The sequence below is a fragment of the Salvia splendens genome, chromosome 13 (assembly GCF_004379255.2).
Source record: "Salvia splendens isolate huo1 chromosome 13, SspV2, whole genome shotgun sequence".
Taxonomy (NCBI): domain Eukaryota; kingdom Viridiplantae; phylum Streptophyta; class Magnoliopsida; order Lamiales; family Lamiaceae; genus Salvia; species Salvia splendens.
Window position 1 is genome coordinate 25,735,308 of NC_056044.1, and position 25,458 is coordinate 25,760,765.

General features: G+C 38.5%; 1 protein-coding gene, 1 long non-coding RNA gene and 2 other non-coding genes across 4 annotated transcripts; 3 read left to right on the plus strand and 1 right to left on the minus strand.

Annotated features, from left to right (window-relative positions):
• The first annotated feature begins 4,921 nt into the window (after nt 1-4,921).
• Nucleotides 4,922-5,736, plus strand: LOC121762652. Its single transcript, XR_006042266.1, has 2 exons — nt 4,922-5,050; nt 5,321-5,736. It is a non-coding gene; the product is annotated as an uncharacterized LOC121762652 (long non-coding RNA).
• Nucleotides 5,737-6,491: 755 nt separating this feature from the next.
• LOC121763125 lies at nt 6,492-6,611 on the plus strand. Its single transcript, XR_006042369.1, has one exon. It is a non-coding gene; the product is annotated as a U5 spliceosomal RNA (small nuclear RNA).
• Nucleotides 6,612-7,100: 489 nt separating this feature from the next.
• LOC121763124 lies at nt 7,101-7,216 on the plus strand. Its single transcript, XR_006042368.1, has one exon. It is a non-coding gene; the product is annotated as a U5 spliceosomal RNA (small nuclear RNA).
• Nucleotides 7,217-7,850: 634 nt separating this feature from the next.
• Nucleotides 7,851-9,714, minus strand: LOC121762640 (protein CENTRORADIALIS-like). The gene is made up of 4 exons (XM_042158599.1): nt 9,514-9,714; nt 9,155-9,216; nt 8,623-8,663; nt 7,851-8,162 (listed from the first exon to the last, which is right to left on the minus strand). Exons 1-4 carry the CDS (start codon nt 9,712-9,714, stop codon nt 7,942-7,944), a joined length of 525 nt encoding a protein of 174 aa, XP_042014533.1. The 3' UTR covers nt 7,851-7,941.
• Nucleotides 9,715-25,458: the final 15,744 nt, after the last annotated feature.

Consider the following 25,458-nt stretch of genomic DNA (forward strand, 5'->3'; position numbering starts at 1 on the left):
TCAGAGCCAAAGACTGGCTCTGATACCAACTGAAGGGTCTGGCAGCGGAAGCGTGCGTAACAAAACGGATCACATGAATTTGATCTATTTAGCAGATTATTTAGACGAAATCTATTCGCGTAATTATCACATGTATCATGCTCATAACTTGAATTAAAACATGCTTTAGCACATTAAATTCCTAAAACATGCTTACCACGAAATTAGCCAATTTACCTCGTTGATTCAATCAAGAATTGATGGCTTGCTCCGTCTCCACGTGAAGATCTTCAATACAAGACCTCAGATCTTCTGACTGGTGTCCCGGACTATATGCTGATATTTGTGTGGGCAAATCTCACCAACGTACTAGGACTCGAATAATGGAAGACAGAACTCAACTCACGGAGGAGAGCACAATTTTCGAAAATTCTCTTATAGGAGGGGGACAAAAATTTTATCAATAAATTGTTGTGTTTTCTGTCTCCTTTATTCTCCTATTTATATAAGTCACATATTGGGCCCAGTCAAGGATCTAAGGAAGAATCTGGAACTGGCCTCACCCAATTAGCTTTTTACTAATTAAATTGAACCCACAATTTAATATAAGCTTATATTGGAATATTACGAGCAGCCACTACAGAAGTAATATTGCACTGCCTTCCAAATCCGAAATTACAAGTATTCCGGGTTTCCTTTAATTGTATTTGATTTATTTCCCGCGCTTAAGATGGAAACATCCATTAATTAATTAATGTCTGCTATAGACTTAATTAATTAACATATTTCGAATTCCAAGAGTGGACTTAGCAAGAAACTCTTATTTATTATTCATAGAGTAATCAAACTCCAACTAGCTAGGTTCCAAATAATAAAACCTCGTTTCGAGCTCCTCTTGTGGATGTTATCAAACGAGACTCTCCTCGCGCACGTTTCAACATAATAGCAATCCTAGCACCTCTAGATAATGATCACCACTACCCAATATACCTGGATCGTTGGGTTACGAAAAACCCGCACCTTTGGTAAGTCAAAGTAGTGGATACTCAATATCGTATGCTCAATGCTAACGTACATTGATTAAGAAATTAATTATCAAGACCTCGTCTTTCAGTAGATAGCATAAAGACTCGTCTTGCTGTTAGATCCATTCAGTGCTATACCACACCAACGTCATCTTATTTCAATAAGGTTTAGAAATAATCGGACTGACATTGCAACCTTTCGCGATAGGTAGTCTAGGCCTATCTAGGTTGTGAAATTCTTATTTTTCTTTGTTTAGAACTGACCGTGTTACCTTAAATTGGACGACGCCCACAACCGGTCTACTAAAACAAAGACTTAGACTTTGTTACGTTTGCTCATACATTTAAATATGCAATAAACAACCATTAAATGTATAACATAACAACATTATGACAAAAATAATCTGTTGCATTAATTGGAAAATAACCATTAGAGTTTTACAGTATGCAATCACTCGAAAGGTGATTTCTAGTATACAAAACCCTAACAGATCCAGCTTCATCATCGCCCCAACCGGTGACTCTTCCACCTTCGTCTTCGACTATCATGTTATGCAAGATGATGCACGCATACATGACATCGGCGATGGCGTCCTTGTACTAGAACCGCACCGGACCTTTCACTATAGCCCACCGCGCTTGGAGCACACCAAATGCCCGTTTCACATCCTTCCACGCAGCCTCCTGCTTTTGCGCGAATAAAACTCTCCTCTTACCGATTGGGCAGGTGATCGTCTTGAAAAAAACAGGCCACATCGGGTATATGTCATCGGCCAAATAGTACCACATATGATTTTAGCGTCCGTTTGCAGTGAACTCGATGGCATTGCATTGCTCGGTGAAGAGATATGAGGAGTTAAGGACGTTGATGTCGTTGTTCGATCCCGCAACGCCGAAGTAAGCATGCCAGATCCAGAGCCGATGGTCAGCGATGGCTTCGAGGATCATCGTCGGGTGGCTGCCTTTATATCCACTAGTAAATTGGCCTCTCCATGCCGTCGGACAATTCTTCCACTCCCAGTGCATACAATCTATGCTCCCTAGTATTCCAGAAAGTCGTGCACCGTCTTGTGCATCTTCATCAGGGCCTGGCAATCGTCAGCAGTCGGCCTTCGCAAATATGTGTTGCTATAAGTCTCCACAACTCCCCTACAAAATTTCTTCAGGCACTCGCGGCCAGTTGTCTCCCCGACGTGAAGGTACTCGTCGAACATGTCCGCCGTGGTGCCATAGGCCAACTGCCGGAGCAGAACCGTGCACTTCTGCAACGGTGTAAGTCCGGGTCTGCCGATGCCATCTTCCCGATACTGGAAGTAAGGATCACGCGCCTCCAACGTGTGGACAATGCTGAGAAAAAGATCTCGCCTCATCCTAAACAGGTGGTGAAAAATCGCCAGGCCCCACCGTTGTTCCTCCGCAAAATAGTCTGCGAACAGACGTTGGTGAGCTATGTCGTGCTCGCGGCGGACAAAGTCCGACGGCGAATCAACCTCTAGATCTGCTCCACTTGGACCTGCTCCGCCGTTTCACGCTCGCGCTCCATTTCGGCCAAGCATTCCGCCGCAGCCTCATGAACGCAATCGAACAAGGCCCGAGTGATGCCCTCCGAGGTACTCCAATCGTCGCCGGGTTTCATTTTTTTAGTGAGAGAAAGATTGGTGTGTGGGGAAAAGATAATTGATGAGAGATGGGAGAGAAAAGTGTGAAAAAATAGAATGAAAAGTGAGGTATATATAGATAAAAGAAATTTAAAAAATTATTAAAAAAATGAAAACGCTTTGCATCGTCCACGGTATCGCCCGCGTCACCCGCAATGGGGCGGACGATACCACGGACGATGCGCGTTCCGACGCCATCGTCAGCGGACGATGCATCAGGCATCGTTCACATGGCTACAGTGGCGGACGATAGCACGCTCGATGCATCGGGCGGACTATCGTCCGCCCCACTGTGGATGCTCCTAAATCTATTGTGTAGATAAAAATTTGTCTAATAAGTGGACCAATTTTATTACCAACAGAAATGGAAAATCGACAAGAAACCTAACATAACATTAAAGTTCTGCCAAAAATCGTGAACTACTCCATTTTAGGGTGTTAATCGATTACTTTTCTAATTTACCCAAAAATCATTTATACAACACTAGCTATTTTATTTTATTTATCTTCCAAAAACTATACTAATATTTGCTTTAAAATAAAAATCCGTCTTCTTCTTTTTTTTTCAGAAAAAAGCGAATTAGAAACAAAAAGTAAATGTAAAATGTAGAAAATGATGGAAGCATTCCGAAAAAGGAAGGAAGTAAACCGTCAATGGATATGATGTTACACGTTATTGCACTCATAGCTTTACACCCTATGCTTGGAAATTTATTTCCAGATTTGCCCTTAATGATATGCCCAAAGACTAAAATGCTTACCTTATGATACTAGGCAAAATTATGGTCATTATAGTTATTATTATAACGTAAAACAAAATAACATCATGAGCCGCTAGGACCCCATAACTTAAAGGACTGAAACGTCATATTGCTTCCACGGTTTCAAAATTTCCAATCTATTCTATGCTTAATTACTTATGAAGAATTAAAGAAAACATTATCTCTTTCTACCAAAACAAAACAAAAAAAAGAAGAAAACATGATCTCTAAAGCCAAATTAGAATCTTCTTAGTGGGAACTTAATACCCACACCACAAACGTTTAAAATAATGTCTAGGTTTTGTAATTAATAAATACCTTCAATTAGAAAATTAGGAAAATTCTTAGTCCGATTAGTAACATTTTAATAATTTTAAAATCACAAAGATTGTGTTAGAACCGGCATTAATTGAGGCAAACCTCACATGCATAATAGTATTATATTATTTAATTTGAATTTGTTTTTCTAATTTTGAACTCCAAACCTAAATAGTATTATGAAATACTAGATCTGATTGAAACCACAATCAATGCAATGCTGACACGGCAACTCGTGAATTTCTATTTTCTAGTCTACGACCAAATTGGAAGGCGAGCAAAATCTCGACTTAGGAGTAAGGAAAGAGGAACAAAATGATGATAAAGGGTCCTACATAAGTCGTCCATTTAATGATTTCTTAAAAATGATTTGTTAATGTTTGATCATTTTATAATTTTGTCACTACAAATGACTACTACTACTTGTTATTCAATATTGTAATTCAGTGTATTCAACAAAGATTTTTGAAGAGCAAAACTTTAGTATATTCATTATTCAGTCTGAGCCATTAAATTTTGATTCATTTTTTTGAGAGAATTGGTATTAATTAAGTTTGTGTACATAAGATGACTCATGGACTGATGAGCGTAAGCTGGCTCCACCATTGACTGAGACCACCACACTACACAATACACATACCACACGCCATATAGACATGATTAAATCCAAGGCCTCTCAGTACAGTACATACAACAACACAATAATATTTAATTGAGCATAAGAAATTGAAGAAATGAAAGATTTCATCCATTACAAGTTACTTGAGCCATTTCTCTTGGCACGAGATTTATAAAGTGAAGACAAAAGGGAAGGGAGAAGAGAGAGTAATTATGATAGTGGAGATATAGTAAAATATAAGAGAGAATAACTGTAAAAAAAAAGAAAGGCTCAAGTAACTTAGAATAGTCTAAATGAACACTCGAATAAGTTGCGCGAAGAAAAGTAAATAGAGCAATGAAAGAATTATGTGGGGATATAAAGTGATGATGGTCTACGCGCTTCGAACCAATCCAGACCATGATTGCGAGCGAGACCGGTGGTATGAATTTACAAAAAGAGGCCTGAGTAGTGAAATACCAAGAATGCCCATGCCATTATTCACATGCAATCCCTCACACAACTCATCATGCACCATTTTAATCTTCAAGCCGCCTTCCTTCCATCCTTACACATCCCACTATTACTCTCTCTCTCTCCACGTATATATATCTGCTATATAAACCCACATCGCCAATCACTTCACCACTCCAAATTACTATCCCTTTCTATACCCAAAAAGAAAACTCCATCTTCTGCTTCTGTGAAAAGGTAAATCTTTTTAGAAAACACAACGTTGGAGATTACTACACACACTAGTTTTTTTTATTGTCATTTCATTTGAATCACAAAATTGATAGTAGTATAATAATAATGTAACCAAAGTGAATGAGATGGGCTGCTGCATTATTCTATCATTTGTGTCTCTATCATCTATCGTTCCCCTGCCAGTGATTTAAGGAAAAATCAATCACGTTATATTAAAATATATACTACTTTTTTTTATATGTAAAACTAGTGCTGATTCAAGGAATTTGACAGAGAATGGAGAAGCTGAACTCGGAGCTGTACATGGAGAACTACTCCATCATGCAAGAGAATGAGAGGCTGAGGAAGAAGGCGGAGCTTCTCAACCAAGAGAATCAAACACTGCTTCATCAGCTCAAGCAAAGGCTATCCGCCAAGGCGCCCGCCGCCGCCACCTCCTCCTCCGCTGCCAAGCCCCGGCCCACCAAGAAATGATAATGCTTCAAAACTTTAGTAGTAGCTAGGTGTGATTGTTTATTGCTTATGAGTTACTTAGACGATATTTCATTCCAATCAGGACGCTTCTTTTTTTTCTTTTGTTAGGACTGGACTTTTGATGTGGCTAAAGTCATAAATGGACGGTGCGTTATAAAATTGTTGATTTGTTCTACGACTTTTTTTATAAATATAAAAGTAATGATGTCTCCTCATTTAATAATGTTTAGTCGATTTTGTTCCATTGTTAAATGTAACTCACAAATGGAACCAAAATTCATGCATGGGTGCAAATGAATTTACTTAATCTTTTTTTTAGAATAATGCGATTACAAGTTTGATAGGACAAAAGTGAGTGATCACCCCAATGTTGTTATAAGATCGAATAAATACCTCAAAAGATAAGACAAAATCAAATTACTAGATATTCACTGTGACGTAGAATCGTAGATAAGTGACCTGTAATTTCGATGGTTACACTAATATTCTGATTGTCCAAAATTTTTGGCGAAATATTTTATTTCCCAGTATGTTGTGTATCTAATGGATATTGCTTAAACGGTAAAACATATTTTTAGTAAACGTCTAAAACGATGAGACAAAATAACCCTGCAACGTAGCACATATTTTTACACATGAAAATAAATCTTACCAAATTTAAGATGTTACAAAAGTGCTTAATGACTAGTTTCTTAAAAAACTCCACTTTATATTGTAATATATTTATATTATTATTAAACCGAAATAGTGTACATAGGAAAGAAAGAATGTTTTTTATTTAATGTACGTACGTTATTTCAAAATCAGTTTCTTTATTTTTTAATACGGTGGGCTTATTTGGACCCAAAATCTAATTGAACCCAAAATATACAAACTTGAAGCAAGAATACATTGGGAGCGAGAGAGACATAAGAGTAACCACCATGTGCTAATATAAAATCAGGAGGCGAATGGTCTAACAAGATCGTTCAGCCGCGCGTTGAGCACATAGTGACTATTCTTTCGCCTTTTACTAAAGAATACCGTATGCTTGTCGCTTATAAGTGGCATACACCATTTTTTTGGAGGGGTCTTTCTTTATAAGGAAGACCTAAACAAAATTAGTTTTAATTGTTGGTGAAATATGGAAAGGGGATTTGAGGCTTTGTGATGATATAACGCCAATTTCAGCTTGCGAACTTTTCTTGAAATGTTCCAACTCAAATATATCTGAAATTGTATTGCAAATATGGATTGTTTTTTCATAATCTGTTACAAAAGAAATGCGATTAATTAATCTGCAAAACAGGGACGACAAATGCAGCCACAAGAATTCTTGCAATCACAACTGATTCAACAGCCTTGATTCCGCTGCCGGTTGAGACCACCACCACCTAGAATCTCGGGGATCTTGGCCGACGATCTCTGGCAATGGGCTCAGGCTTTAGAGACGGAGGAAGAAGATGAGAGGGAGTTTTGGCGAAACCGATATCATGAGTTTTTTGGTTTGTATATTATTATCCCACATCGGGAGAGAGAGGCACAAGAGTACCAAGTGCTTCTATAAAATAAGGAAGTGAATGGGCTATTAAAATCATGCAGCCGCGCGTTGAGCACATAGCGAACTATTCTTTCGCCTTTTACTAAAGAATATCGTGTGTTCGTCGCCTATAAGCTGACACTATTTTTTTGGATGTGTGTTTCTGTAAAGAAGCCCCCAGCAAAGTAGTTTAAATTTAAATCTTGTTATCGTTGTTATTTTATTCAATCAGTTTGTTTACATTTTATTCTGATTAATTTTTTACTTAAATAAAATACAATATTTTCTGTCGTTATGCTTGTAATAAATTTACTAGAAGAAATTAAATTTATATTCAGCTTCAAAAATTGCATTTATTTGCAGCATCTTCGCCTTTCCTAAGAAGGGCCAAGTATATTTGTACTAAAACATATGCTATCTATCTTTTCGAAAAATATTTCAATTGATCTCCGAGTGTGTTTATTTTACCATAAATAAAATTCATCATTCACGAATTTTTATTTTTCTTTTTTTCTTTTCAGAGCGCATACCAAAATTACTTTGTTCGTGAATTTCATTTTCCATTAATAATACTAATTCAACTCATTTTCCATTAAAATAGACAATTACTTTATCTCACAATCTCTTACTATTATTTAACCAAATTTTTTTTAATTAAAACTCAGTCCTAAAACTATTTGTCTTGGATGAATATAATAACAAAAACTTGTTGTAATCAGTCCGTAGTTCATATATATCAAAGCCACATTCCATAATTTTTATTCATTAGATTTCGAAAACACAATCAATCACAATGCAAACAGGAAAAAAGCGAAAGAAATGAAGGGAAAAGGAGGGTAATCCCCCAAGTTTGATTTGCACAAGTTTGGTAGGTCATACTTATTAATCTGGATAATTAGCGTTAGCGGCGTCTGGCGGCGGTTTCTCGCTGTGCATTGAAGAAGACAGCGGCGACAGGGAGGCCGAGGTCATTCTCCGCCGCGAAACGGCGAGTGTTGAAGTTGCTACGACACGTAGGCAGGGTGTCAAGGGACTGCCTCACTTTCTGTTGGAAGACAACAAGCACAAACCTATGAATCCCTATGTTTGGCCTTGGTCTCTCGTACCTCACCACTTCTTCTCCTGTCATAAATATGATAAACCAACATCTGTATCAGACTTGAGAGATCAAGTTCAACATAACTCATCTATTTTTGAGTTATATTTTCTTTATCATGTTTTTTTATTTATCTTGCGTTAGCCATCTCCTATATATATATATATATTATGGTAGAGTACATTGTCATTAATCCATGCCCATCTCCTATATAATATTGTCTAATAAGGTGTCGTTCGGTTGCCATGACTAATTGTCATGTGATAATCCATCGATGATTAAGTTGTTAGATTATTTTAGTTTGGGTGGGTGGCTATACTAATTGTCACATAATTATCCATCTATAACTAAGTTGTGGGATTCAATTTCATGAATCAATCATAGTATTTAATCCTGAGATATAATCTTACAAACCAAACAATTTATATATATTTGCATGCAAATTCAATTTCACCAAATTTTGAAGTCATAATAAATTCATCGTACCGAATGTAGCATCTGTTGTGCCTGGAATGTCGGTCACTATCCTGTAACACCAAAAAAACAATACATTAATGATGGATCACCACAATTTGGTATACATATAATCCTCATGTGTGCATCATATTCATTTTTTACTTACTTATTTATTTTTTCATTTTCTTCTTAAATTTCAATTTCTTGTATCCTAGTAGAAATTAGTAATTATTGCTTTCGTTGGAGAGTTTTCTATCTGTCACGTGATATATGAAATTATGTGAGTTAAGTGAAAAAAGAATAAAGTAGAGATGATGATGTCAGAAAAACTTATCACATTAAGCGGGACGAAACTGAGTACTATTTATTTAGATTTATTATAGCTAGTCTAGGATTCATTATATTAATAAACTTTTTGAAAACATTTTTTACATGAGTACTCTAGCTAGTAATACTAGAGTTTTTCACGTATTGCTAGTTTATCTAATATTGTAATGGCGCACCAATTAACATAAAATATAAATCTTATTTAAGCAGTTAAACTTTCAATTCTTCCATATACCAGTGGAGATGCTCCCTGAGATATGGATCACTAGGCCCAGGAACATCAGGATCAGTCATAACCTGCGCAATTATACCCAAAATTATTATGTATGTAATGTTTTAGAACATTTAAATGGCTATATGAGGACATGCATACATGTGTAGTCATATTAGGATGAAGATAAGTGAAATAATAGTAGTACTTTCTAAAAGCAGTGTACATATATATGATTCACAAAATTTTCATCCGGTTGTAGAAATCAAAGAGGAGCATTGAACATTATTTAATGCATGAAAAATGATTGTATATAAATGATAGGAATGATGTAGAGAAAGTATGTACGTAGATCTGGTGTTCTGGTATATATAGATGTTTACCAAAGTGTAGAAAGTCCTCATGTCACCTCCATGAATCTCAACTCTAGGGGTGGCAGCAACGGCTGAAGGGTAAAACTCACTTCCATTGCAAACTTGTCTATTGCCATAACTCACGTTTATACTTACACTTGCCCTAAAATAGTCAAGAACATCTTCTATCACCCTCCCTACTATCAGTGGCTCTGATGATGTTCTTGCCATTAACCTATATATGTATGTATATGTGTGTGAGAAAGAGAGCTTAGTATAGTAGGAAATGAAATTTGTAGAAGGTCGGAGACTTATAAATAGAAAGACTATAAACAGTGGAATGAAGCATATATTGATAAGCACTCATTAATTAATTCGGAAGGATCTGAAAATATATATGATTGCTTGCATATATTCTCTATCGTTTTCTTATTGGAACCTCCATCTTTTTTTTATAGGCAACTTTCTAAAAAAATGTCGAACAACAAAGTACTATTACAAAATCTATTCAAAATAAACACAGGCCACAGCAAATAGTAACACAATCTATATACAGACAAAAAACAAACCCTCTATTTATAACGAACAAAAAATATAAGAAAATGTGTGGCAGTCATCCAACTTCTGGACGAATTGGCAGAGGGAGGACCCCATAAACAATTTTGAAAAAACATTTTTTTTATAATTTTAATTTATTTATAAATTTAAAAATTATTTAATATAGACAATATATAAATTAATCTTCTTCTGCCATCCACAAGCTTAAATCACCATCTCACTCACAACATCAACGCCCTATATATATATATATATCTGATTAGTCATCGTGTTAAGAGGCCACTGCTTCGAAAAGACCACAACAATAGTGGTGAAATCTCAATATAATTCTGAACGATTATTATGCATAATGTTAGATCCTACTTAGAAGAACTAATAAAGACTTTTAATTAACTAGGATAAACATATCTAAACAATACTCCCTCTGTCCCATCATAAGCGAGGTGCTTCTTTTAAGCATGAGATTAAAAAATGATAATGTAATATAGTTCAAGTGGAGAGAAAGTAAAGTAAGAGAGAATAAAATAGAGAAGAATTATTATTCTATATTTGCAGAGTATATGGATGGACGTTCTGTTCTCTATCAATTATTTTAGTCTCGAAAAAGCCTTACCCTAAAGCTGGTGTTAAACCTTAAAACTGTCCATGAGAGCTCATATTCATGCTTGCCTACGCAAGGCAATTCAGTGAACCACATAGGACAAGAAGTACGGATGTCATCATGTCAATATGTAGCCCAAGATAGTGCAAATGCATGACCACAGGACACGGGCCAGAGACATGGTGTGCGGCCGAGGCATGAACGAACATAAGTGCACAGGGCGGACAACACATACCGTGGAGGAAAGCAAGGAACGGACAACAACAGGGACAGTGCATGAATTTTGGTTTTATTATTATTATTATTATTATTATTATTATTAGGGTTGTTGTTGTTGTTGTTTTTAGATAAATTATTGAAAAAAGCTTTCTCTTAGTGTTGATAGTTCATCTTAGTTAGTTAATTGACCTTTCTCATAGGTTGTGTATATAAAGTGTGATTTATTAAAGAGGAAAATCATCCTCCATGATAATTAAAATACATACAAAAGAGGAAAGAATAGTTTCTCCACTTAGAATTAGCATTTATGCCCAACTCCGAATTCAGCAAGTTTTGATCTATATTTTTCTGCAACATGCAAGAAAAAGGGAAAAAAAGCTTAGTAATGGTTTAATTTTATGTGGGGACTTTTTCCTTGAATGGCAAGAGGAATTCATCTTATATATTCATTTAAGGTAAGAGCATCTCGAATAGTGGCGAGCGCACCGGCTCGCCGGTCCGCCAGCCGAACTATTGCAGCCGGCGAGCACCAAATCGGCGAGAAAAACGGCGAGCGCACGCCGATTCCCGAGTGCTCGCCGGTGCGCTGGCCGCTATTGCAGCCTCCCGATCGGCGAGCGTTTTTTTTAACTTTTTTCGAAACTCTATATATTCGCGATTTGCACGTCATTCTCATTCACACCACTTGTTTTAACGAGTACTCTCTATATCTTAATTTGTGTACAAGATCAACAACGCGAAATGGAGCACAACAACGAGCCTACTCCGGGGACGAGCGGGTCTCAAACTCCCACGGTACCCGTGGGAGGTGGATGGGGTCCGATGCTCGGGTACTACTACCCTTGGCAGCAGATGATGCCCGGGATGGCACCCGGGGGTGGTACGCCGGGATGGCAGGGGATGCCGGGGGATCCGGAGATGCAGGGCGGGCAGAGGGTACCCGGGGGTAGTACGCCGGGATGGCAGGGGATGCAGGGGGGTCCGATGATGCCGGGGTGGGCACCCGGGATGCAGAGACGCAGGGGTACCTGGGGATGCAGGGGACGCCGGGGGGGGGGGGGACAACGTCTATCGCCCCAGTTTTGATTTTGGTACTACTTCTTTGCACACATCGACCCCAGCGCAGATGCAGTTCACAGGGTTTGAGACCTTCTCCTTAGAGGAGTTGGGAATAGATCTCGGGGATGCGAGCACTCCCGTTCGGGGTCGGGGCGCGCCCAAGAAGAAGAAGGGGAAGAGGGTGGTAGGCGAGTCGTCGCAGCCGGCTGGTGATGACAGCCAGCCACAGAGGAAGTGGACGGACGCGGAGAACGTCGCGCTGTCCAAGGCGTGGGTGAGTGTCTGCGATGACCCCCTCGCCTCGAACAATCAGAGGATCCTCAACTTGTGGGCTAAAATAGCAGCAGCCTACAAGGCATTTTGCCCGGCGGGGAGGCCACGCAACGGGGATGAGTGCCGGAAGGCGTGGGATCGAATCCGGTCTGGGGTATCCCAATTTTCGGGCTTGTACACCAACGCCCTCCGAATGAAGTCCAATGGCCAAACTGACGAAGACTGCAGGAGCATGGCGGAGAAAGAGTTCCCCTTGCCCGGGCTTTACAAGGAGTTCACCTACCGGAACTGCTATGAGGTGCTAATAGACTCCGAGAAGTTTCGGGCATGTGTCGATGCTGGTTGGCCGAAGAAGCAGCGCCTGAACTATTCCGGTGATTACGCCGGCGGCAGCAGCGGCAGTTCCCACGACCTCCCCGAAGATGCTCAGGAGACCCCGTCCCCTCCCGCGTTTACTCGCCGCACTCGCCCGGTTGGTCAAAGGCGGGCGCAACGGGCTCGCCAGAGGTCCCAGGAGGTCCAGTCGGCATCCCTTTCTGTTGGCAGCTCGACAGCCGACCTCGTCTTCTTGGCGCGTTAACAAGCGCGGGCTCAGATGATCAAGGTCATAGATCAATGGAAGAATGCAACTGACCCCGAGGAGAAGAGTTTTTTTCACACGGTGCTCGTGAGTATGCGAGAGGATTTGAATCCCGCCGCGGCACAGGTGGGGGGCTCTGACGCGGGCTCAGATGCCACAGATTTGGGGGTCCCGGATAGCGGCGACAACGGCGACGACGACGAGGAGTGAGGCGGAGGCGGGGGGCTCGTGCGTGGATTATGAGTTTTTTTTAAAGTAATGTAATTTTTTTAATGGATTTTTTTAATTAATGTACATTTTTAAATTTTAATAAGATTATTGAATTTTCCCGTATATGTGTCGTAAATTTAATTCCGTATTTTGTGTGATTGTTAATTATTTGTTTTTAGTGCTGATGATGTGGCTGGGCTATTGCTTGTCCAGTTGCTTGTCCTGATGATGTGGCATGGGGGATTTTAGTGCTGATGATGTGGCAGAGGAGTTTGTGGCCGGGCTATGGCTGAACTATTGGTTATCCACTTCCTATTGTGGATGCTCTAACAACATGACAAAAATTCAACAAAGGGCTATGTTTAGTGATTTTTTTTAATATAAAACAATTTATTTTGCTTGTAAATCTACAGATTCCTGACATAAAGCAATTCAACCAAATAAATGGAAGCATAAATAATAGTATATACATAGTAAAAGATGACGACTTATCCTAACATTAATATTCAATATTTATATACATCTTCTTACAAAATGTTTTTATGCATCTTAATACATCAAAATAAATAATTTGGCATTTCCATTATGAGAAACTAAAGTAAATTGCGCTTTACGATTTGATTGGATGTTTTTATGCATCTTAATACATCAAAATAAATAATTTGGCATTTCCATTATGAGAAACTAAAGTAAATTGCGCTTTACGATTTGATTGGATGATCACTTGCTTCTCCCACGTGCCATGCACCTAATTCCGATTCCTCCTATGCATTTATTTTAGTTTGATTGATAATGTTTTTATTAGATTTGGATACTTAAAAGCCTATATATTCTTAATCATTTAATTAGATTATCTTCCACGATTATATTTCCATTCAAGTGCATATGAAATACTAATTCTATCGGTAAATTCGACGCGGGCTGTCCGTGTATAGTTCGGATAATAATATAGTATGCTTTAGCTTGTAAATTTGATTAATATTAATATATATATATAGGGTCTTGTTAGGTTGAGATTTTTTAGCTTAATTGAGAATTGAGATGCATTTTCAGCCACTCATTTTGAAATGTCAACTGCAAGTAGATTATGTCAACTAAGGGGTATTATCGTCATTTCATTTCAATAGCCAGAATATCAAATGTCAACAACTCGTATTAAAATGTCAACAACTAAAAAAAATTTAATTTTTTTAATTTTTTTTAATTTTTTTTAATTTTTTTTATTTTTTTTTAAAATTTTCGCGCGATGTCAACTACTGAGACATTGTGTCAACTACGATGTGTAGTCTGCACATCAAATGTCAATAGCTCTGCACATCAAATGTCAACAACTTATAATTGACATTATATATGTGTAGTTGACATGAATTGTATATGTAGTTGACATTATATGTGTGTAGTTGACATGAATTGTATATGTAGTTGACATTACATGTGTGTAGTTGACATGAATTGTATATGTAGTTGACAAAAAAAAATAATAAAAAAAAATAAATAAAAAAATAAAAAATCAAAAAAAAAATAATTTTTTAAAAAAAAATAAAAAAAATATTTATTAAATAAAATATATGATGAAATTACAAATATGCCCTTTCACAATTAATTAATGTAAAAATATTTTCCATGTGACAAATTCTGGACCACTCATTTAATAAAAATGAGTGGCTTATAATGCATCTCAATTCTCAATTAGGCTAAAAAATCTCAATTGATCACAACCCTATATATATATATATACTATATATATGTATATATCTATATATATATATATAGATATATATGTTAATTACGTTAATCAAACATCAATAATACAGAAGCTGTATAACGACGACGTTGTTCAAATATAATAATGAAGTGGTTCGAAAGTCGATTTTCTATTATTTTTTGACGATCGAAGCTTGAATGATATTGTAGTAGGTGTAATATATTTCAATTTCAAGTTAGAATAATTTATTACTCCCTTATTCTTATAAAAATATGAATATTTGGACGACACGAGAATTAATGCACAATTGATAAAGTAAGAAATATAGAAAGACAAAGTATTTATAATATTGTTCGTGGAGAATGAGACTCAACTTATTAGAGAGAAAAAAGTTACAAAAAATAGGAGGTATTTTTATGGAACATCCCAAGATGGAAAATATTTTTATTTTTATAGAACGGAGGGAGTATAATAAATAATATATTTATGTTAAATATATTAATAAGCCAATCTCATTATATTATTTAATTTTATGTGAATTATTTTTCATAAATGATCGTTTAATATATGATTAGTGAATAATTACGGACCTGAATTTTAATTTACACATCACATAAGAAATGACTTGAATCTCAATCTATTAAAGTTGTGGCGGGCCTATTTGTCATCCAAATGAAGGCCATCCATATGCCGAGTTTCATCAAATTTCATGAAATTCAAATTTAAATCTACTCATCTATGCAGATAAATTAATTAAATAACTTTCCAGCTTCAACTATTATTATTATTATTATTATTAAAAAATTTCTCTTTATGCAGTTTATCTTCAAAGTTATTAATAGGATGGTAAAATATGTGTCATGAAAGACAGCAAAGCCTATTCATTTCTATTTTTCAACACTAGTGTTATCACCCGTGCTATTCACGGGCCAAATTATTTTCAAAAAAATAAGGAAATATATTTAAAATAAATGAAATTAATTAAAAAATATATAGAAATATTTAAAAAAAATTTAAAATCAAGAATAGAAACTATATAAATTTTGTATTCATAAGATTATAAAGATTTAAAAAACATACTTATACTTATAGATCTATCAATTTATCAATCCATTGTAACGAAAGGACATGAGGGAAAAAAATAGAAATAGAACACGATATACAAACAAATGATTAAGAAATACTAAATACCAAAGTAAATAAATAAAATGATTTGAAAAAGTAAATAGTTCATTATAAATTCGATCAACAAAACAAATGAACCATTTAATATTTAGTATATGATTTTTATGATTATAATTTCTAATATTTATCATATAATTTATACTATTATTCATATCATCATAAACAATAACAAAAAAAAGTATGAACTTATCTCAAAATACTCCCTCCGTCCGCGAATAGGAGTCCCGGTTCACTTTTCCATAAATGGTAAGAGGGTCTAGAACCAGCCCACTTCTATTTAGTATATATACAAACGATATTATTCTTATTATGTATATATACAAACTATATTAATCTTATTAACTATGCACGGACCAAATGATTTTCAAAAAATAAGAACATATAGTCGGCAAAGATGCCTACAACTTTAATTTTGATCTAAGTGGAGTAAAATAAAATAAATTAACTTTGTTTTAAATGAGAATCTAATAAATGATCTTCGGTTACAACTTATAAATTTATTGCACCCAAAAAGATCTTCACATGCTACTGGTAAACCATTCTACAAAGCTTGCATAAATATTAACATTACGATTATCAAAATATATATTTTCATAAATGAAAACATAAACCATTAAGAGAAGCCAACACAGAAAACAAATGAGAAGCTCAATTTGTATATGTATATATATAGGCTTAATTAGGATAATGACATACCAGCGGCTTTGTGAAATCCAAGGTGGCAAGAACATTAAAAAACGAAGGCTTTTCAATTGACATTGCTCTTTCTGAGTATGACCTATACTACCTAATGTTTGTGTTAACATCAACAATTACCATTTATATTTGTATATAAAATATCTATAGTCGTGCCTAAAGAAGGCCCAGAACCAACCCACTTCTATTAAGTATATATACAAACGATATTGTTCTTATTATGTATACATACAAACTTTGTTAATCTTATTAACTATGCACGAATGATGACTCAACAGGATTGCAGGTGTCGTGTTAAGCAAGGATGTATCCTACTGATCAGGATAGAAACCACAGCTCAGCCTGAACCTGGCATCAAAGAAATTCCTCAACCCACTTCTACTGGTTAGTATAGTGGAGGTACGGGTCGAATCCCACAGAGATGGATGCGCTTTGGGTAATTGTGGTGATAGTCTGGAGGGGGGTTGGTTAGCTACCACTAGGGATGTCAATCGGGCTAGCCCATCGGGTTTCGGGCCAGCCCTACTCGGGTTGCGGGTCAATCGGGTGCGGGCTAATCGGGTTGTGAATTCTTTCGGGTTGTAAAAGTTCAACCCTAACCCTAAAAGCTCGGGTTTCGGGCTAGCCCAGCGGGTTAATCGGGTTGCTACCGATAAGATTAACATGCGATCAATCCAATAAATAATGATGAAAATTAGTTATATTCATAAAATGTAAAATATTTAATTATGATATATTTGAGATATATTGTCAAACTCAATCATAAACATGATCAAATACTAAATTTTGAAATATTTTGTGAAATTTTAATGTATGTTTTAGAAATTTAAATATTTTTTTAAGTGAATTTAAAATTTTTAATTTATTTATCAATTATTATATTAATAAAATCGAGTTTTCGGGCCAGCCCATCGGGTTTTCGGGTCTAGCCCTAACAGATCGCGGGTTAATCGGGTGCGGGCTAATCGGGTTTTAATTTTATCGGGCTAGAAATTTCCAGCCCTAACCCTATAAATTTGGCGGGCTATTCGGGCCAACCCACGGGTTGCGGGCTACATTGACATCCCTAGCTACCACGCTTGGGTTGAGATTCTACCTAGACAGGAATTAAAGGTGGTACTCTACTGACTGGGTGGTGTGAAAGTGAACGACATGTGGCTGTGTACGTGAGAGTGGGGGACAAGGTGTTTCAGGGACATGTGGAAAGTAGGTAGTTACTATAAAAGACTAAACAGAATATCAGAGAAAAAGTGGTGGTTGGGTGGCTACACTGTCAATTCTGTAGGGTACCAGCATGAAAAGCAAAGGACAAAAGCAAAAAAAGCAACTAAAAAGCAAAAGTGGTCCCAAACTTGGATGTGGATGTTGTCTTCTTCAACAAGCACAAACAAAATCAAACAAACTCAGATTCCATAGATGAAATTACAGATCAACAACTTCACAATTCAGATCTACGATTTAACACACTAAAATTCGAAGATTAAACGAGTGAAATCAAGAAATAAATATACTGGACGACATGCAAGGTGGCAGAATAACGTAAACTCAGTTTCGCACTTAATCACTTCAGAAACTAAATCTAAACAGCTACTTAACTAACAAACACAGATCGAGTAACTCCAAATGAAATCATGCTTTCAACACTTAGAAATTACCGCAACAACTAGATCTAAGCTACCTAGGCAGAATGAAACAGATTCAAACAGAAAGAGATGCATAAAAACAACTTCATTGCATAAAACGTTTGGATCTCAACAAAACGCTTCATATGATGATAAGTACTGAAAATGCTGCAGATCCAATGAAAGAAAACAAGTAAAGGTTAACTAAGAAAGCGAATAAAGATTGTTTTGCCACTCCGGGCGATGAAACTGCTACGACTACGAAATAAACTGGCTGGAACGATGGAAGGCGAATCTCCAGTGAACTTCAGGTGACCATGGTTGTGGCGAGGAATGAGAAGATCTTGGATTATGCTGAAGGAACTGATCTACCGAGAGAGAATACTCTAACTAAGTGTGAATGTGTTCATTCTTCTCCTCTCTCCAAGTGGCTTCCTTTTATAGGGAGGCCTGCCCTTGATTTTTAGGGTAGACTCTCTTCGTGAAATGACTTTTTTGCCCTCGTTTGTGCTTGATCTTTCCCAGCAATCCTTCTTCTCCATCTTGAGCCTTTTTTTGCATGCATCCTGTTTAGTATTGCACCCTTCTGGCGCTCTTTTCACTTGAGTTATCCGAAACCCTTCCTACTGACTGGTACCCTTGTCCTGCACACTTTAGCAACTGTTTTGCAGATATAATCCAATTACGCACGTTATACTGACCAGTAACCAAGGCCTAGAATGCGACTTATCAAACTGCTCACACTTACCACATGCTTGTCCGCAAGCGTGAAGAACAAACAAAAGAAATAAGTCGAATTCTAGCCTGGTTATACCCCTGACCGACTCTATCCTAAACTATACTATAAACTTTGACGCAAAGAAAAACGCATAAACGACGGACAAACACATATAAACAGACACACAACACTTAAACACATTGAACGAGCTATATTTTCAATCATCCCTCCCCTTGGGATCAGGTGCAATCCGGCTTTAGACAGCCTTGAACTTCTGCCGCCCCCCCTTTTCCTTCCAAGTCAGTATATCTGCTCGTCAAGATCACCCAAACTCTCGGGCAAACACCAGATTCGCTCAGTCACTCATTCCTCACCGGGGATGTTAGAACTGTTTTCTCTCAAAATGCTGAACCACAGATGCTTCGGACTCTGATCTCACGTGCGGCTCCTTAAGGGCCTTAAGGCTTGTAATGGGGCTATTGGTTTGTAGTGTTTGGGGTGGATGTTCCTAAGGCTTTAAGGTTAAAAAACTACTACTTTATTTTGATGTGGGGGAACTGTGTGCATTTGGGCTCTTGGCTGTTGCTTCTTTTAAGCTGGACGTTTCCTGATATTGGACTCCAACTGGTCAGTAGCTTCTTTGTGGCTTCGCCACCCTTATTCCTTCTTCCCTCTTTTTTGTGGTTAAGTGTTTTCGACCATTTTCTTCAACATTTTTTTGTATGTGGCTTCGCCACCCTTATTCTTTCTTATTTTTTTGGACCTGGAATTTTTCCTGGTCGATTTCTCCTTGCCCCTCGACTTCTTTCTCCAGTTGGTTTTTCCTGTGTGTCCTCCTGGGTCGCCTTCTTGTCTTATGCCTCGCACACACACAGTCCCAGTGGCTATTGGGTTATATCTGGGTATAGATATGGCTAGAAAGAGGGGTTCTAAGGGATGGTTTTTTTTTTCAGATGGGGGTTTCCTACTGCCTTCAGGACTTGCTAAACGCGGTCACCTTACCCTAGGCATCATGTGGCAGTGAAGGTCGCGAGTTTAGAGTAGCGTGTGTTTTCGTTTGTTGTGAAAATGCGATGCTAGGTCGAGACACCAAGTCCTATGAATCCACTAGATCACTTGGTCTAGGAACACAATGTAACAAGAAATACTCTGTCGTTGTACACACAAACTCGCCTTCAAAGATCCCTCAACCCGAATACTATGGATTAGTATAGAGAAGCAGGGGTCGATCCCACGAAGATGGACACGTAAGAAAGTATTTGGAGACTCTTGACAAAGGCGGCTGCTGCCACGCAAACAGGGTTGAGGTATAACTACTACTAGACCTAGGTAGGAAATGTAAACGCTAGACCTAGAAAACTGTAAACATGCTGAGATCAAACATCATCGAAACTTTGGTCTATTAAACTCACTTCCTAGACCGTGTAAACGACTACCTAATTTAACTAGACAGAAATCAACTAACAGTGGGGACCATGACCCAGAAATAGCAAGTATGGCAGAAAAGCTGCAAATAACTAACTGACCATTCAACTCAAAACGGCATGCATTTCTTCAACGGAATTAAACACGAAGATGAAGGAAACAGAGCACATTCCCAGATTCGAACAGAATGTAAAAGTTTGGTAGTCGGAAACTTACGATAAACCTGAAATAACTCAGATCTACATATACTAGACGAAGCGAAATGAAAACACTAAGACTAGGCATCAAAATAAACCAACTCTGCTAAGATCTCACGTCGAACGCTTAATCCACTCTGGATCCAAACAATCTGAAACCAACCATAACTCGATTCGTTTCCATAACTTCTGATTTAACAGATCTACTCCGATCAACACCGAATTTAAATGTTTCCACAATCAAGCTACAAACCAAATTCAAACCTCCGATTCATTCACCAACAAACTCCGATCAAGCCATTACTCTGCTCAGTTTCCGTAAACAATTGCGAAACGCATCCAAAACAAGTAAGCTAGCTCAAACTCCAGAAAATCACAACGGCAAAAATAGAAATCAACATTATTGACATAACAGAAAATTAAACTTGCATAAAACATGGAAATAGTCGATAAAACAGAATGCCGAGCTTCAAACAGCGAAGCTCGGTGGAAACCACAAAATGCGAGAAATTAAACGGGAACTTGTTTCTTCGCCCTCAACAGGACGGTGTTACACCACAGCTTGAAAATACGAGAAAGCGGAAAATGAACCCAAGCGCAAAACACCCCCTGAATTTCCCTCTAAGAATCCAAGTGTATAGAAAAGTGAACTAGCTGCAGACTGTTAGTGAGGTCTCCACCGAGAAGATCCCTCCAGAATGCATGCAACCTTCCTTTTGTAGACACGGACATAATCTTCTAGAACCTTCGTAGAAATCTCCATTCTACCCTTCAGTTATGAGATTTACTCCGTCTTGCAATTTCTTTCACAATGTTCACTTATTCACCAGTTTCCTCGGACGTGTGATTGCCTCCTTCTTTTCCTGGACCTGGCGAATTTCTTCTATACACCTGGCTTAAGACATGTGTTAGACCCAACAAATTCACGAACTTATCCCCTAGACCTATGCATGAAATTAGCCTTATCAAACTGCTCACACTTAAACCATGCTTGTCCTCAAGCATGAAAGACAAGAAAAAGGAATAAGGCGAATTTCAATGCACGGTTCCCAAGAACGACTCTACAAACATAATACTAACACAAAAACAGACCCCTAGACCTAGACAATTACAGATTCATAAAAGAAAACAACACACAAAGAGAAACAAAACACAACAGATAAGCATGCACTAGCTTCAACTTTTAGGCGACTGTCCCCACAAGCTTAAGTTCTCTCCGATCGTCTACAGTCTTCAATTCCTCCCCCTTCCTTCTTCTACCTAAACGGTCTGTCAGTTCGTCAAGATAGCCTATTGATTTCCCAGCGGTTAGGTTAGCTCGATCACTCATGCCTCACCAGGGATGTTAGGATCGAAACGGTCCAAAGTTAAAGTTACACCACTGATGCGTCGGGTTATGAGAGTTTCTCCTTTCTATCGTCTCCCTTTTTTGTCTATATATATTTTTTTCATTCCTAGGTCAGGTAATTTTTACTTCCTGCCCTTAGGTAATTAATCTTCTTTGTCCCTCTTTTTTCTATTTTCCTTCTGGACTTCGTCCAGCTTATACCTCCGATTTTATTATTTTATTCCTTCCCTGGACTTCGTCCAGCTTATACCTCCTTTTCCTAGACTTCGTCCAGCTTATACCACCAGTTCTAGACTTCGTCCAGCTTATTCCTCCATAACCCATTTTTCCCCTTTAGACTCTACTCCCTAAGCATCAAGTGGCAGCCCAATTTTTACCTGTTAGCTCAAAGTGTTTAGGCTTATAACTCGCTCTTATAGTAGGGCTGCACAGCTAAGTTATCTAAGGCATTTTCTATCGTCCTTACTTCATTCAGACCGCTTTTAGTTTATTAAGGAAAAAGGCATCAAAGTTGACGTGTATCCTTTCTTCAATCGCTCTCACTAAGGGAATTTTTGCCTTATTATATCCACTAGCTCATGCAACACACAAACATAAAAACCTAGAGATACTAAGACAAACTTACTGCACTTACTCCCTCCCCCTCCTGCTTCACTCAAGCTTGTCCCCAAGCTATCCTAGTGAAGTGGGGAAATAGGGAAGGACGAACAAAACAAACTTCTCAAACTTCTCCAGTTTCCTCACCTACTACCTCGTTCTCCAACTCCGGCTCTGGATCGAGGAAGAATGGTTCAGTTGACCTAGGCAAGGATCTCTCCAAGTCTCGTGCCTTAAGGTCATCCTTGACCAAGGAATTATTGCCCTCCAAGTTCCTGTTGCCTTCTTTGGGATATGTCGCTTCCTTCATTCTTACCACTGGCCCCTCATATCCTTTCCCGGATCTCAAGGTAATCTGACTTATATTCGCTCTATTAGGTGGCCTTACTGAGGCGGGAATCTTTCCTTCATTTCCCCTCATATCACTCAAAGAGGTGGCTATCTGGGATAATTGCTTTGCCAGCATATCCATTGCTGCCTTTTGCTCCTGCTGAGCGTCTTGAAGCTTGTGCACTACGTCATTGTCCGATTGAAGGTTGTTTTGCATATGTTGCTGAGAACTGACGAGGTCGTGCACCATATCGTCGATACTCTTTGGTGGCTTTGGTGGCTGACTGGGCCCTGGCCCTATACTCAGAGTCGGTCCACTCACTTGATTCTGACGAGCGTTTCCTTGACCTCCTGAAGAATTGTTGTACTGATTTCCTGGACCCTGGTAATTGTTTTGAAAATTCCTTTGGTGCGGTGGTACATAAGAGTTCCCTTGATTGTTCTGATTCCTGTTTCCCCAGCTCGAGTGGTCTCCTTGGTTCCGATTGATCCAGTTGCCCCGACCCTCTTGGTTCCTTCCTGACCAGTTACCTTGTCTATCGGGCTGAGGTGCAAACTGCTGATTCTGTTGTGGTGCTGGCTGGTTTTGTTCGTTGTCAGTCCATCTGAAATTTGGATGGTTCCTCCAGGGTGCGTCTCTCTGTCTCCCTGGATTCCAGCTCCCATCGGGATTCCAACTTCCCATTGCATTTACCTGGGCCTGATAATCTCCTTCCTGGGTCCCGTAATATTGCTGAATTTGATTATCTCTTGGACCAGGAGATTTCTCCTTCCCTTGTGAAGCTAGTGGAATTGTCTTTTCAATCGCGTTCAAAAGAGCCTTCTCGAGCCTGTCAATCCTTGCTTCTACTTTATCATCTTCTTGCTCTCTTATGGCATTCACCGATCCTCTCCTCACTGCATTCCTAGGGTTATCGTACGCCTTCTTAGCATCGATCAACTTCCCCAGGATTTCTCTTGCTTCACTTCCCCTCTTTCTTGTGAAATTCCCCCCACTCGAGGAATTCATTAAGTCCTTCGACTCAGGAGTCGCCCCTTCGTAAAACAGAGAGTAGGTCTCTGCCTCTATCATTCGGTGATTCGGGCATGCATCCAACAACCCTTTGAATCTCGACCAATACTGACTCAAAGATTCGTCGTAATCCTGCTTACACTCTAATATTTCTTTTTTCAGTGCATTCGTCTTGTTGGATGGGAAGAAATAATCTAAGAATTCTAACTTGAAATCCCTCCATGTGCGGATAGAATCCGGGGGCAACCTCAATAACCACGTGTTGGCTTCCCCCTTCAAGGCAAACGGAATTGCACGTAGGCGATAATCCTCCTCTGTTGCATCATTCGGCCTCTTCTGAATACCACACAACTTACTGAATTCATTTAAGAACTCGTACGGACACTCATTTCTACGCCCAGAGAACGTTGGCAAGATGCCTAGTACGTTTGTCTTGATCTCAATAGTCCTCTGGCGTGGATTCATCACTATAGCTTGAGCTGGTTCTCCATCTAAATGGGCGGTTAACGAACCGATCTCTGGATCTGGATCTACTACTTGCGCCATGACTACTTCCTCTGTTTCTGACTTTGTTTCCGACTCTGTTGGTGACTTGGGATCCTCCCTTCCGGATGAACTCCAATCCTCTTCACTTTCCGAACCGAACGGAAATGGATCTCCCGTAGATAACCCTGATCTGGTGGTGACCGTGGATGCTGTATCCTTGATCTGCCAAATAAATCTATCGTCCCTCCACCCAGATGAGTTACCCCAGAATCCAGTCCGCGAGCCTCTGCTCATAAACTGAAAAGAAAAGAAAAATAAATCAAAACTATGTACGCCAAAAATCTCTAAAAACAATCACAAAATACGCCATCCATCCCCGGAAACGGCGCCATTTGAAGGTCGCGAGTTTAGAGTAGCGTGTGTTTTCGTTTGTTGTGAAAATACGATGCTAGGTCGAGACACCAAGTCCTATGAATCCACTAGATCACTTGGTCTAGGAACTCAATGTAACAAGGAATACTCTATCGTTGTACACACAAACTCTCCTTCAAAGATCCCTAAACCCGAATACTATGGATTAGTATAGAGAAGCAGGGGTCGATCCCACGAAGATGGACACGTAAGAAAGCATTTAGAGACTCTTGACAAAGGCGGCTGCTGCCACGCAAACAGGGTTGAGGTATAACTACTACTAGACCTAGGTAGGAAATGTAAACGCTAGACCTAGAAAACTGTAAACATGTTGAGATCAAACATCATCGAGACTTTGGTCTATTAAACTCACTTCCTAGACCGTGTAAACGACTACCTAATTTAGCTAGACAGAAATCAACTAACAGTGGGGACCATGACCCAGAAATAGCAAGTACGGCAGAAAAGCTGCAAATAACTAACTGAGCATTCAACTCACAACGGCATGCATTTCTTCAATGGAATTAAACACGAAGATGAAGGAAACAGAGCACATTCCCAGATTCGAACAGAATGTAAAAGTTTGGTCATCGGAAACTTACGATAAACCGGAAATAATTCAGATCTACATATACTAGACGAAGCGAAATGAAAACATGAAGACTAGGCATCAAAATAAACCAACTCTGCTCAGATCTCACGTCGAACGCTTAATCCACTCCGGATCCAAGCAATCCGAAACC